The 14,898-nt window shown below is 39.9% G+C and overlaps 1 protein-coding gene across 10 annotated transcripts in view; it reads left to right on the top strand.

The window, feature by feature from the left end:
- Positions 1-14,898, top strand: part of HIVEP2 (HIVEP zinc finger 2) — a 145,085-nt gene that overhangs the window by 115,281 nt on the left and 14,906 nt on the right. For all 10 annotated transcript variants that reach the window (XM_034418935.3, XM_060692258.2, XM_034418934.3 and 7 more), the window contains 3 exons: positions 2,718-2,763; positions 4,446-9,970; positions 12,049-12,203. In XM_034418935.3, the coding sequence (XP_034274826.2) occupies positions 4,841-9,970; positions 12,049-12,203 (5,285 nt within the window). In that variant the 5' untranslated portion in view covers positions 2,718-2,763; positions 4,446-4,840. The remainder of the gene's footprint in view (positions 1-2,717; positions 2,764-4,445; positions 9,971-12,048; positions 12,204-14,898) is intronic.

The raw sequence follows: 14,898 nt of genomic DNA, 5'->3' as shown, positions 1-14,898 counted from the left end.
TAGCTGACATGGACATTTGGTGAATGGGAAATATGTTGTTTTCAATATTTATGTAATAGCATACTTATTTTACTTGTGACCATCTGGCTTTCTTTTGAATCAGTTTTTCTAGCTTACAAGCAATTGTATTTTTTTTTTTAAAAAAAAATGGATGCTTAGCTGATCATTTAATTAGCTTATTAACTAATTAGCAGCATCTAGCCAATCTGGTCTGATCTGAAAAAGTTAAAAAGGTTTAGGACAGGTTGATATTAGCATAGGAGATAATCAGGAAATCCTGGGGATGTGGGCTAGACTGAGAAGTGGAAAAAACACCCCAGGCAAACTATTTGCATATTACTACAAAGGATATGACATGGAGATGACATCACCAGGAATTGTGCCGTTATTATGCTTCATCCCATTATTATATACTGGCATAATTACATTAGTTGTTTGCTGGTATCTATGTTTTAATGAACAGTTGTAGTATCCAGAGACATTGTACAATACTTTCAAAATTAAAAAGAATTCAGTAATATCAAATCATTTTTAAATACCTAGATATGTGATTTTTTTTTTTAATGTAGGATGGGCTTTGTAACATAATTGAGCAACTTCAAGTAGTGTATCCCTTGTGGACATTGGATATTTGACCATAGGCATATATAACATTGAGCTCAGTATGTGATCAGACTTCCCTCCAATTTTGCACCTGTGTTGTCACTTCAGAACAAACCTCAGCGTATACAACAAGGACCTTAGCAGTGAGGTCATCTTCGCACTTGGCATTGCAAGTGTACCGATTTTCATACCTGGTTGGGAGCAGGTTCAAATTTACAAGGTGTTGATGTTTTCCATGGATGCCAATTTGTTTGCTCGTAGGTGTTGAAAGCCCTTCTAAATGCAGATGTGCGCGTAGGCCTGCTTTAATAAGATACTGTAGCCATTATGTCATGAGTCTTATCTCTGCTGATCTTATCACAAAGACTGTGCTTATTTGAAAGAAATGTATGTACATCATATCAGCTTCGCATCAGTTGCTGAGGTCACTTTAAAATGTGATGTTAATAATTTGAATCCTTGACAGTTTTTAAACTTACCTGTCTGAAATGTGTATACTGACACTGATCTGTCCAAGTCTTAAAGATTGATCTCAAAAGCTCTGTTTCCAGGCCCAATATAAATCTGATTTGATTGTGGGTTTCAGGATAACGTTATCAGCGATGGCCCTGCCCATGTGGATTCCTTCTGCTGAGAACTGTACTTGCTTTGGCTTTCTATTTTAGAGCATTACATTGAGCTGAAATACTATTCTGCTTTGCCAACACATGTTTGATTTACAATTGTTTTTATACATGTGTCTTATAACTTGGCAGTTATATCGATCAAGCAATATATCAATTGTTTAGAAATTGTTTTTTTTTAAAAAAGTTATTAATGCTGTGACACTAGTAGCTGAAAATGAAGACAGAGAGGTTACGCTTTGGTAGCTTAATCAAAAGCCACTCCTATATGTAGGTAGCCTGAAACCTGATGATTTGACCCAAATAGTCATTTGCATCATTGAATTGCAGCAATACTATGGAAGGAGCCGTGTAACTTTCAATCCTTTCAGTGGCACACCTAGCATCTTTCACATCCAGGGTAGATCAGAGAGCTGAGCAGCAGCCATAGGATCCAGGCCGGCCTAACGTCACCGCTCTGAACCTGCCCTGTAGTACTGCAGTTGCAGTGCCTTTCAGTCAATTGCTAAACAGTTGATTGGCACATAGGAGCACTGACCCAGGCTCCGTAGCCATTATTGACACTTTGGATAGCCTCTTCAGACAATGCACCCCTTTATTGCCTTCATCCACCCCAGCCTTGATATGCTACTGGATCGGGGTGAAATGCTCCCAGTTTGGACCGGATCGCCCGATCCGGTAGCGATGGCGGTGGGTGGTTTGGAGAATTGGTAGCAAAAATCCCTGGTCCTTCCCCCCATGCCCAGCTGAGCCACACGATCATCAGAGGCTTTTTTTTTTAACTTTTAAAAGCATTTTTTCTACAACCTCTTTGGCCGAAAAAATGCTTTTAAAAGAAAAAAAAAGCCTCTTACGATCAGGCAACTCAGCTGGGATCGTCAGAGCCTTTTAAAGCACTTTTTTAACAACCTCTGGCTGAAGTGGTTGTAGAAAAAATGCTTTTAAAAGTATATATATATATAAAAAGTTGGCCACGCCCACCCAGTCACATTACCCCCCACCAAGCCACGCCCACAGAACTGGTAGTAACAAATTTTACATTTCACCGTACTGGATCCTTTCCTGTTAATCCTCAGAATGGTCTTTAGGTGCCAGAAATCAAGGCTCAGGCTTCAACAGGCTCTGCCAAACCTTTGAAAAGATTGCAGTGGCTTCAGCATAGTAATTTTGCTGTCCTTCCTCAGTCCAGGCTTTGGTTCAGAAGGACAACATTAGGTTCTGTTGTATTAAGAATTGCTGGTGAGCGCAGCCTCTGAAATACTTACATTTCGTCAGTGATGCTAACTTGAAAGCCCAATTGGCTTCTACAAAGATTTGAAAATGCTTATTCTTGAAAACTTATTTTATCCGTTTCCCTAAATTCTTTGGAGTAGACTTTATCATTTCTTGTACATGAATAATAATTGCAGCATTTCAAAATATCTATTCTATGGAATCTCTGTAGATTTCAAACTTTTCCCTAATTGCTTTTTTATTTCTCTTCCTCTCCAGGAACCTTCAAGATTTATCATGTATAATAGATGCCAACAAGATGAAGGTATTTGAAAAAAAAAATATCAAAAGACAAGCAAACAGTAACAGTAACTTAAACCCATAGCCTTTGCTCTAGACTGATTCTTGCTAGTTCATATCACAGCCTTGATGTTTTATTTCTTTAAAAAAAGAAAACAAACTAAGAAGCATGTAAATACTTTTACTGCATGCCCTATTTTCTAATTCAGTGCCAATGCTGATATTGTTCATTACCTTAGACATATGATAGGACTTTTTCTTCTGAAGAGTAGCTGTTTTCTGCTCACAAATCAAAAAATAGTCTTTATCAACTGAAAAAGAAATTAACACAATTTATTCTTCATGTATGAATTGATTCAGGATGATGTATGCTTCCAAAGCATAGCTGCCTTAAATACATAAGTATATTGCCTGTGATCTTTGGACTTGGACTTCCAAGCTAATGATGTACGATCAGAGTCTGCTAGATTTACTTTTTACTTAAAACCATAGCAGCTATAAAGCACTTTCTAAAAGTATATAAAACTTTTATACACTTTTATATAAAGTGTAAAGCTGGACTAGAAAGCCTCCAAGCTCCCTTCCAGCTCTATTCTGATTCTAAATTCTAAGAGATTTATCACGGAAACATGATGCAGAAGCAAGCTTCTAATTTGGCGCCCTCTGCTGCTGCTTTTCAGCAAAACACCTAAAATGTCAAGAGATCCCATTTACAGGTAGTCCTCGACTTGCAACCATTCGTTTAGTGACCGTTCGAAGTTACAGCGGTATTAGAAAACGTGATTTATGACTATGTTTCACACTTACAACCATTGCAGCATCCTCATAGTCACGTGGTCATAATTCAGCCGCTTGTCAACTGTCATGTATTTATGTTGTAGTGTTCTGGGTCATTTTTTGTGACCTTCTGACAAGCAAAGTCAATGGGGAAGCCGGATTCACTTAACAACCCTGTTACTAACTTAACAAGGGCAAGTGATTCGTTTACGAATTGCAAGAAAAATCGTAAAATGGGACAAAATCCACTTAACAAATATCTTGCTTAGCAGCAGAAATTTGGGGATCAATTGTAGTCGTAAATTGAGGACTACCTGTATCTAGTAGATGTTAAGAGGTCTAGTCCAGAGCATTCAGTATAATTAAAATTTGAATAGGAGTTCACGTGCAGAAGATTGAGGTACGTACCCATAGAGACTGTGAACGGTCCTGAATGTGTTTTCTAGGAAGCTGTTTATAGGAAAACTGAAGGGTGACCATTGAATTTTCTTTTCAAAGGAACCTGTTTATAAATCTTTATTTAGTTAATGAAACTGAAAGGACTTCAAAAGTGACTTCTTAGACTAAAGTTACCCATAAAGTAGTTAAAATTAGAAAGCCTATAACACCACACTCCTATCTTTTACCCAAAGAACTTATAAAAAATCAATGAATAGCAAAAATATCAATGATCCATAAAAGCACCTAATGAAACAAACCCTGTTATGGTGTGAGGTAATTATGCTGTCATTTTCTCTGCTCTTGCCACTGGCAGCCATGAAGAGGAAGCAAGCTTGAGAAAATGTCATAGCATAATTATATCAGATCCCCCTTTTGTTATTGTTACAGAACACAGTTGGGGGGGGGTTCCTTTAACATCTGTCTCCAGAATTATACAAACTTGCAAACTGACATCCGTCTTTGTCTTTTGAACTCTTTTTTTTTTTGCAGGCAGCTGGATCTTCTGGAAGAGGTTGTGTGGAAGTCTGCTTTAGTAGATGAGCAAATAGATCTCTGTGGTTCATTCTTCATCTGAACCTTTGTTAACCATGAATAACCTTCAGATGTCCCACCATGTCTTGACAGATGTAAACTAAACTGTTCAGAGACATTTCCTGCCATGAACAGAACTGCTTGACAATTACTTTTTAGCATAGAACTACAAGAGATCTGATGCCTGTAGTACGACTATGTGGAAAGTTTTCACAGAGGAAGAGACGTCTATGAAGTTAGAACAGCTGTGGAAAAATGGGAGCACCTGAACTTTAAAAAGCACAGCACTGGATACACTTCATGTGCCTGTACAGCTTTCAAGTGAACTAGTACCTAAGACCTTTGGTGACAAAATGGACTCTGGAGATATAGCTGTAGGGCAAAATGCTACCTCAAGAACTGGAGAAGCAGCAAAAGTATCAAGCAGATGGAGGCAGGAGCATTCGGCTAATGTGAAGATGGGTAGCCTGGAAGGTCAGGCACAAATTGATCCAGAACACATGGGAAGCCCTGCTTCGTCTCAGCTCTTTAGTTCTGGGAAAGGGGTGTCACCGAGCAATGCAACCCAACAAATCACAGACAAGCAATACCCTCAGCAGCTTCCAAGTCCATACACCTGTCCACACTCGCTTTCATTTCCACAGCCATCGTTGCCACAAAGTTTCTTGCACAATCTGAAGCCGCGACAGAGTCTGGAAGGCCACAAATGGCAATTTTCTGGTCCTCTTCAGCCAGTTGCCTCCGAGGACTTGTTTCCTTTTCACATGCATGGCCATAGTGGAAGTTTCTCCAGAAAGAAAGTGTCCAATCTTAACCCTGCTTATAGCCAGTACTCTCAGAAATGTATAGAGCAATCCTCAGAAGACAGTTATAAGAAAGAACATAAACCCAAAAAGCCTGGCAAATACATTTGCCCTTACTGTAGCAGGGCTTGTGCCAAACCTAGTGTACTTAAAAAACATATAAGGTCCCATACGGGGGAACGACCCTACCCTTGTGTCCCATGTGGTTTTTCATTTAAGACAAAAAGCAATTTATACAAGCACAGGAAATCCCACGCTCATGCAATTAAAGCAGGACTAGTCCCTTTCACAGAATCTGCTGTATCTAAGTTGGACCTAGACAGCAGTTTCATTGATGTGGAAGCAGAGATACATTCAGATGGGGAGCAGAGTACGGATACAGACGAAGAGACGTCGTTACTTATTGAAAGTTCTGATAAACTGAGCCCAGTTCCGCAGATTCCATTGGACATTGCAAGCAGAAGCGGCTTTCATACATCCCTAGAAGAATCCTTGGGAGGCCCCATGAAAGTCCCTATTTTAATTATTCCCAGAAGCGGGATGCCCTTGCCATGTGAAAGCTCCCTGCATGTTGGGACTGACAATCTGCAGAATCCATTACATACGAAGTCTGATGACTCTCACACAGTTAAGCAACGCCTTGCCTTGAGACTGTCTGAGAAGAAAGGACAAGATTCTGACCAGTCATTAAATCTACTGAGCCCACATAGCAAAGGAAGCACTGACTCTGGTTATTTTTCACGCTCGGAAAGTGCAGAGCAACAGATAAGCCCACCAAATACCAATGTGAAATCTTATGAAGAAATCATCTTTGGGAAATTCTATAGGATCAATCAAAGGACTGCACAACCATTAGCGACAGCCAATCAAGATTGTAATTCAATGGGTAGAAAAAGCAAGATGGAGCCACTACCTCTTGTAAATCCTAGATTAGACATTAACTTGTCTGAAGAGCGAATGTCTCCAAATAATGAAGCACTAATGGACTCTGGCAACATGAGCACTATGAAAAATAGCCGGGTCTTTGATGACTGCAGTTCAGAATCCAAACAGTTGCAAATCGTTACATCATCCATCAAAAATGAATCAACCTTTTATCCAGGAAGTCATTTGGGTGATGCATCTCTGCTCCTAGAACCTTCAGCAGATTCAAATCCACTGATTAGAAGCAACTCCATGCCCACATCATCTGCAACTAACTTGAATGTCCCATCATCTTTAAGAGGAAGCCATTCATTTGATGAGAGAATGACGGGTTCGGATGATGTGTTTTATCCTGAAACTATAGGAATACCCCATCAACGAATGTTAATAAGACAAGCAGCCTTTGAACTTCCTTCATTGCAGGAAGGACACTCAGATTCGGAGTATCATGGACGAATGGGGAAGAACATTATGGTTGCTTCCATTAGATCACCCGTTGGAGAAAAAGGGCCAGGCATGAGAGAAAAGAAATTGCCAGCAGGGGAGAGACATATTTACGAGGGTGACTCTTCTGGAAAGCACTACAGAAAGTGGGAAGACTATGGGATTCTGAAGCAAAGCTTCAGTGGGTCAAAACAAAGTGGAGAATTCTATACTGAATCGCCTACACAGTTACAGGCAATGTCTTCCGCATATGGCATTGTATTTGAAAATCGAAAGCGTAGGATCCAAAAGAGCGTTGGAGATGAGGAAGACACGCCATCCTTATGCAGTGGGGCTAGTAGCAATTCCATGACTGGTGATTTTGACCCAAAATCGCAAACCCAGGATGGACCAAGGAGCGGATATGCCATACAAAGCCATGAGAGCGCTGCTCATTGCCATTCAGAGCGGTTTGAGATGTGTAGACCCCATTTACAATCATGCAGTCCAACCACTAGTTTAGAAGAATACTCTTTGGCTGCCGATCAAGAAAAAGCTGCAGAATCTCTGAGCAGAAAAGGAAATGTAATTTCTGTGATTCAGCACACAAATTCCTTGAGCCGGCCAAATTCATTTGAAAGATCTGAATCTACAGAGCTTGTTACTTGCCAGCAAGAGAAAAGTTATTTGACATCTGAAAGTTTTGAAAGTGAGGTTGCGGAATTCCCAATGAGCCCAGAGAGAGTCCAGCAAATAGAAAATGCCGATGTTGCTAGCAAACAGCCTTCCTCGCTGCAGCCTTTTCAGACCTACATGCAACCGAGGCTGGTTCGTCAGCATAATATACAGGTCCCTGAAATCCGTGTCACCGAGGAGCCAGATAAACCTGAAAAAGAGAGAGAGGTCCCAGTGAAAGAGCAAGAAAAGCCTGCAGAAGAATTCCAGTGGCCGCAAAGGAGTGAAACCTTGTCCCAGCTCCCAGCTGAAAAGCTACCGCCCAAGAAGAAACGCTTGCGTCTTGCTGACATGGAACATTCCTCTGGAGAGTCCAGCTTTGAATCCACAGGAACGAGCCTTTCTCGCAGCCCTAGCCAAGAGAGTAACCTGTCTCACAGTTCGAGTTTTTCAATGTCTTTTGAACGAGAGGACAGTATCAGGTTCATAACGTCGACCAAACAGGACGAATTGGTCAAGCAGCCTGAATTTTTGACTGTCCCAGCTGGTGCTTACTCTCTTTCTGTCCCTGGACATCACCAACAGAAAGAAATGAGGCGCTGCTCATCAGAACAGATGCCCTGTCCTTATCCTGCTGAAATCCCTGAGATACGGAGCAAATCTTTCGATTATGGGAATCTGTCTCATGCTTCTGCAGCAGGAGCACCTCCAGTGGCTTTGTCTCCAGTGAGAGAAAGGAAGAAATGCTTTTTAGTTCGCCAGGCTTCTTTCAGCGGCTCCCCAGAGATTTCCCAGGCCGATTCAAGCATGGAACAAAATATAAAGCAAGAGCAAACAGAGCATGGGCATGCCAGTCTTCGGTCTTCCCAAACTCCTTGGTCTCATTCCTCCTTTCCTCATCCTTCAGATGACTCCAGGAAGCAAGCTACTGGTTCTTATCCTCCACAAAGCACTAGTTTATCGCCACTTTCCCACCTCTCGGTCCCCCAAGCACCTTATATTCTAAGCAAATATCCAGCAGAACAACAGCATCTATTTGCACTGCAAGAAAAAGTTCCCTTTTTTCCTATCCATAGTACTATATTGCAGTTCCCCTACCCATCTGTCTGCATGGTTCACTTGCCATCTCAGCCCTTGTGGCCTTCAGAAATTTCACAGACCCCCTTTCCCCATCACTTTGTACAGCAGCTTCAAAAATCTTATTCTAAGCAACCTTTCCCAATGGAAAGCCACCCAGGCTGCCACTTGGAATATGCTCAAGAGCATATTCGAAAGAAAGCTGATTATGTATGTACTAAAGAGCAACCTTACCAGCGTTACTCAGGAACATCTGGGCAGTATTCTAAAAATGCACTTGCAACTTACCAGCCAGATTGTAGCATTAAATCAACTGATACCTCTTCTGAACAGCAGCTACAGGTGAATTTTGAAACCCAGAATATTGAACCTGTTCAGTCATTACCAGGCACCGTTGTTCCTGTTAGACTCCAGACCCATGTGCCGTCCTATGGTAGTGTTATGTACACAAGCATTTCCCAGATCCTTGCTCAAAGCAGTAGCCCTGCTATCGTCATCTGCAAAGTAGATGAGACTCTTTCTCAAAGGACATTAGCAACAAGCTCATCCATGCACGGAATAGGGTTTAACATAGCACAGATGTTAAACCAACATGGAGGGCTGGAAAAATATCCCTTGTGGAAAGTACCACAGACTCTGTCACTCAACTTAGACTCTTCTATCCCATTATGTTTGACCTCCAGTTCAGACACTGCCTCTACTCTAGGTGGAAACAAGCGTATGCTTTCACCAGCTAGTAGCTTGGAGCTCTTTATGGAGACTAAACAACAAAAGAGAGTCAAAGATGAAAAAATGTATGGACAGATTGTTGAGGAGCTAAGTGCTGTGGAGCTCACTAATTCAGATATAAAGAAAAGTTTTCCCAGACCACAAAAGCCCCAGCTGGTTAGGCAGAGTTGTACCACTGAGTCAAAAGAAAGGGGGCAGTCTCCCTTGCTCTGTTCTCCATTATCGTCATCATCTCAAGATTTGCCAGGTAGCAAACCATCTCCCGCTGAGTCTTCTCCATTAAACAAGGAGAAGCTTTCCAGTTTTGATTCTGCTTCACCTGGGCAAAAGTCTAGTGGCACCTCTGAAGGCAGGGAATCCCCAGAAGAACTGGATGTGGATGAAACATCCTCAGATATGTGCCTAAGCCCACAGAGGTCTTTGGTGTCTTCGGGAGAAAGTCAGATGGAAGACCAATCCAAACCACAAAAATTGCCATTCGGTATGCTGGTACAAATGGCATCTCAACCAAGTGGGAAAGCAGTGACCTCAACAATTCTCCTGACAGATCTTGCTGACATCCAGCACATTTTGAAATTCCCTAGTTTGCGTACTACCACAACTGTGAGCTGGTGTTTCTTAAACTACACAAAACCCAGTTTTATTCAACAAGCAACCCTAAAATCATCTGTTTATGCTTCATGGTGCATTAGTTCTTGTAACCCAAACCCATCGGGACTGAGTACAAAGATTACCCTTGCACTCCTACGCTCCAAACAGAAAAGCAGCACAGAAATCTATACATTGTCTCCAATGCATAGGCCTGGAATGGGAAAGCTGACATCATCAAGTACATGGAAAGAGTTTGCTCAGGTAATCAGCCAATTCTTAAAGATCTATGGGTTTTAGTTAGATTTTCTATTATATAGAAAAGGGCAGTGCATGAGAGACATTTCAGCGTAATGTTTCTGGAATAATTTCCAACATATTAATGAGTTTGTTGCTTCATTCTAAGAGGATTTTTCAAATCTATGAGTAAGAGTTAGTAGGAAAGTGGCATCATGATTATGGATTGTTTCTGAAAAATCTTGTGGGGATTTAACATTTTCCAATTATATTTTTCAAAGGAAATGATTCCAAAGGTTCTATTTTAGAAGAAGAAATTGCATCATCACTGACTGGCTATAAAACAAATACAAAATGTTAATTTCAAGAGTTTCATAATGTGTCAGTTGTTGCATTAACTGATTTTCTGCATCTTTCAACACTGATATAAATTTTCGGAATGCAAAATGTATTGAATTCTCATAAACTACTACTACATTCTGAAGTAGTATGTAGTAAGTAGTAAGGGATGGCCTTTCTACTTTATTTTAACTGGGTTTTTTTTTTTGGCACTCGAGTAGCATCAGATAAAATCAATAATTAAACTACACTGTTGGGATTATGCATTGTTGCATATCTGTGCTTTCATTTTCTTATTGGGCCCATTGGCTGACGAAAATGGAATTAATATTGGATTGGGACCGTGGAGATCAGGGATTAAAAATTTCATTGAGTGACTTTGGATCAATCAGTCAACCTCTGCCTAATCTATCTAATGAGATAATTGGGAAATTTAAATAAGGGAAACCACCACATAAACCATCAGGAAGAAAGGAGGATAGAAAGTCAATACTGTAGCTAAAGAATAAATAAAGCAAGCTTAAAATAGAACGACATAGAGGTTTCTCTCCAAACTTAATATGGGAAGGTGAATCTGCATAGCCATGGTGTGGCAATCTAACAATTTACAGGAAGATAAGATCTGGGTGGGTGGGTGAGTGGGGGGAGGGAACAGGGCATCGAGTTTTATTTGTCTTTGGTTTAAACCTGGTGGCAGTGCTACGTGGCTACTCATCCCTGCCTCCACAAAAAATGTGTGGACCCTAACATCACCTGGGGTTTTCCAACTCTCATAAAGTCTATTCTAGTTGTAATTGAAGTACTTGTTTCTGTCCCCAGGAGATTGTGGATTTATTTATTTATTTAGCAGTGAATAAATTCCTAATACATGGCTTAGGCCCGGGGTATCTGCAGGATCATCTCCTGCAGATACCCTCCCATCGTCTGGTGCGCTCGCACAGAGTGGGCCACCTCAGGGTGCCGTCAGCCAGACAGTGTCAGCTGGCGGCCCCCAGGGGGAGGGCTTTCTCTGTTGGAGTGCCGACCCTCTGGAATGAGCTGCCCACTGGCCTCAGGATAGCCCCGGACCTCCTCTCCTTCCGCCGCGAATTAAAGACATGGCTTTTTCGCCATATGGGCTGAATCCTTAGGGGGATTCTAAATATTTCATAATTTTAATTTGATTTTAATTAATTTTAAATTGATTTTAACTGTTTATGTAATTCTCTGTCGTTTTTGTAAGCCGCCCTGAGTCCTACGGGAGAAGGGCGGCATATAAATTACATAAAGAAATAAAGAAATAAATAATACATTGGGTTGGGGAGATCAAAGGTAGTTGGTCATAGTTTGTTGCCACATCACTACCTTTTGAACTATAGGCAGAGAAACTAGTGTGTCTTAATCACACCACCCCTGATGGGCTGGCTGGCTTTGAGGAGACCATTATGACTTGAAATGCCAGTGGTCATCAATTGACTGATTTTGATCGTCTAGTAAGTCTTCTTTATCTTTACTTTTTATGTATAACTGGCAACATAATATGTTTACAATATGCTAAGGCATTTTTAAAAATTTCTTCTGCCTACCTCTTTTATTCCTTGGAAAATCAAAAAACCTAGTTAATTGGCTTCCCGAGTTTTCAGTAAGACGTAAGACCCAATTGTGACTTAAAGCATTTACCTTAATGTGGCACAACGCAGTTATTCCGTTGATGTATGTAAAGTTTATTCTACGTTTCAAACATTTTCAACCATTAGTGACATTTTCCCCTGCCTTTCTTTTTACAGATGAAACAGGAGCCATTTTTTGTATTTGGCAGCAAGTTTGAAAAGAAAGTCGCGGGGAATGTTATCAAAGAACGAATTAAAGGAGACAGCCATGGTGATAAAGATATTGTAGCCAAACAAACTGAGCCAATGAGAATTAAAATTTTTGAAGGCGGGTAAGAACAGAAAAATGGAATTGTTGTTTGTTCTGTGTTACTTTTAAAGACAAGAGCTAAAGTATTGTTCTGGGTGATCATGCTTTTGTGATGAAATCTCAGAGTATAATCAATTATGCAAATTGATGCCAGAATTGATTAGAAGTTAAACAGGGCCCCAATTTGAACCTCATGAAAACTCTGTACAGACTATTTTGAAATCATGTAGAAAAAATAGAACAAGCAATATATAATCTATGGAACTTCTGCCATGTCCCATTTTTGAAAAAAATAATAATCTGACATTTATTTAATATTGTATGACCTTACACACTTCATAAAACCTCATGGTACATTGGAAACCTCTGAAGTATCTTCAGAGTTTGTCTTTGGTATTTGTAAGATGGGTATTCTGAAAGAATGACGTGAAAGTCCCCTTGGGATCATGCAACTAATGATAGAGCTCTTTGCAATATAAGGGGTTTTTATAAGGCTATTACTATTCATTCAGTGGTGATTTCAACTGAATTTGCCCAATCTTCCGAAGATGATCATTGACTGAAGAAAGGATAAAGTCCTCTGAACACTACTGATAGGTAGTAATGTCATAATTTAACTTATTGTGCCAGATGAATAAAAAGGACAATGTAAAAGGATATGGGCAACTGACTGAACTTGTCCAAAGAAGTCCCAGGCAGGAGAAGGGATAGACTTGAATTAAATTTCTTCTTTTGGACCAGTCACTGTCTTTCAATTTAGAAAGAAGGCAGTAGCAAAAATCACTTCTGAAAAATGTGGCCAGGAAAACGGAATGAATTTATCCCTGCAATCACCAGGGCTCAAAATTGATTTGAAAAATCATATTAATTAATTTAAATATTAAGAAAGAAGGCAACAAAACAGAATTAGCTAATGTGAATGTTCTCCTTTGCATTAGAGAAAAAATATTGGCAAAGAAAGAGTCTGTTGAGAGAGCTGTTCCAAATAATCTTGAGCTGTATAATTTGGGCTGAAATATGAATTTTTTGGTAAATTGTAGTCTGTGACCAGTGCTTCAGTACTCACAGAGTTCTTTGGAAGCCAGTTGAGTTCAGATATTGCATAGATTAAACCACAGGATTTAAAGTCTGAATTTATTGCAGTCATCCATAGGATCAGAGGACTTTTGAAATAATTTAAGCCAATATTTTAATTAAATAAGTTGCATGCAACAGGTCTGTTGAAATCAAGGCAGATGTAGGAAACTCATCAGTTTAATAAATTTAGTAGATTATCTTCTGGATCCTGCATATCAGGAACAGGTCAGTGGTAGAAATAGAATAAAATAACAGAATACAGCATGTGTAAAACCAGAGGCTGAAGGACTGTAAAAGAGATGGACAATAAGGTATCACTAATTTATGTAACAATTACAAACAGACAGGGCACGAACACCTGTCTGTTCAAAGAATTATATAGCATCAGTGTGACGGCAACATTTAATTTAGATCTTGGTCTTCCAAAAGGAAGATTCTTCACTGTCCTAATCATATAACATTTGATATATATATATATATATATATATATATATATATATATATATATATATATATATATATATATATATATATATATAAATAAACCAAACCAAACTAAACTAAGGCATAACCATTTGCAACATGACAACAGAAGAAAGATCACATTTTAGCAGTGATAAGGTTAAAAAAAAAAAGGTAACACCCCACTACAGGGACATATGATAGCTTGCCTTGTGAGGAATTGTCTACTTGACAGTGTTTCAAGAGGATGATGAATTAGACTAGATGGAGCCAACAGAGCTCTTAGCTGAAAGGCCTCTTTGGATCATGGCCAGACATGACCTGTATGTCATTTTCATCACTCTTTGTTAGTAAAATTAAAATATCTTAAGCTAAAGAGAAACATTAGCTTTGTAGAAGAATAGAATAGAAATACTCTGCTTTGCCAGTCCTGTTCATTATGTGTCCATTCTAAAATTTAGCAAATTCTACAATGTTTTCAATAATGCAGTCTTTTTTTCTCTGGTTAAGGATTGTCAGGCGAATCATCCTGCTTTAAGGGAAATGGGGATGTACAAAATTGTAGTGAAAGTCGTTCATGCGGTCTCCCATAATGAGATAACTATTGGCAACATCCTTTTAGAACCAATCCTTTGGCTGCCTTCAGAAACGGGGGCGAGGGGCGGAGGGAGGGAGGGGATGGGATCGGTGCAGCTTTTCTAGACAGAATAATGGACTTTTATTATCTACCAACTATCATGATTTTCCTGGGATCTCCCAAGTTTTCAGAATGTGGTCCTTTTACAAAGTCTTGCCTTGGAAACGTCACAGATCCCAAACAGCATCAACAATAAATTTACTTGTAGAGCCTGTTTTGTTTTTCTTTCCTCCTAGGGATTCTTGGCACTAAATTTATCAGTGGGTGATTTAGCATCCTCTTGATAAAAGTTTTACCTCCCACCCCCCACCCCCAGTTGATTAAGAGCGAAGGAACTTGACAATGGCAAAAAGATGAAATAACTACCAGCAGCCATTTACGGCCGGGTGTAACTTTTGACTCCAGGATCTGGCTTTTGCTTAAATGATGGCTGGAAGCAAAGCGGAGGGATTTGTGGGCAAGTCTTAACTATTTTGAGGAAATGAGCCGCAGTGACGCAGTGGTTAGACTGCAGTACTGCAGGCTACTTCTGCTGATCACC

Source organism: Pantherophis guttatus, chromosome 1, assembly GCF_059756535.1.
Source record: "Pantherophis guttatus breed Tessera chromosome 1, ASM5975653v1, whole genome shotgun sequence".
NCBI lineage: Eukaryota > Metazoa > Chordata > Lepidosauria > Squamata > Colubridae > Pantherophis > Pantherophis guttatus.
The sequence above is the reverse complement of the archived record's forward strand: the minus strand, read 5'-3'. Positions and strand labels throughout refer to the sequence as shown.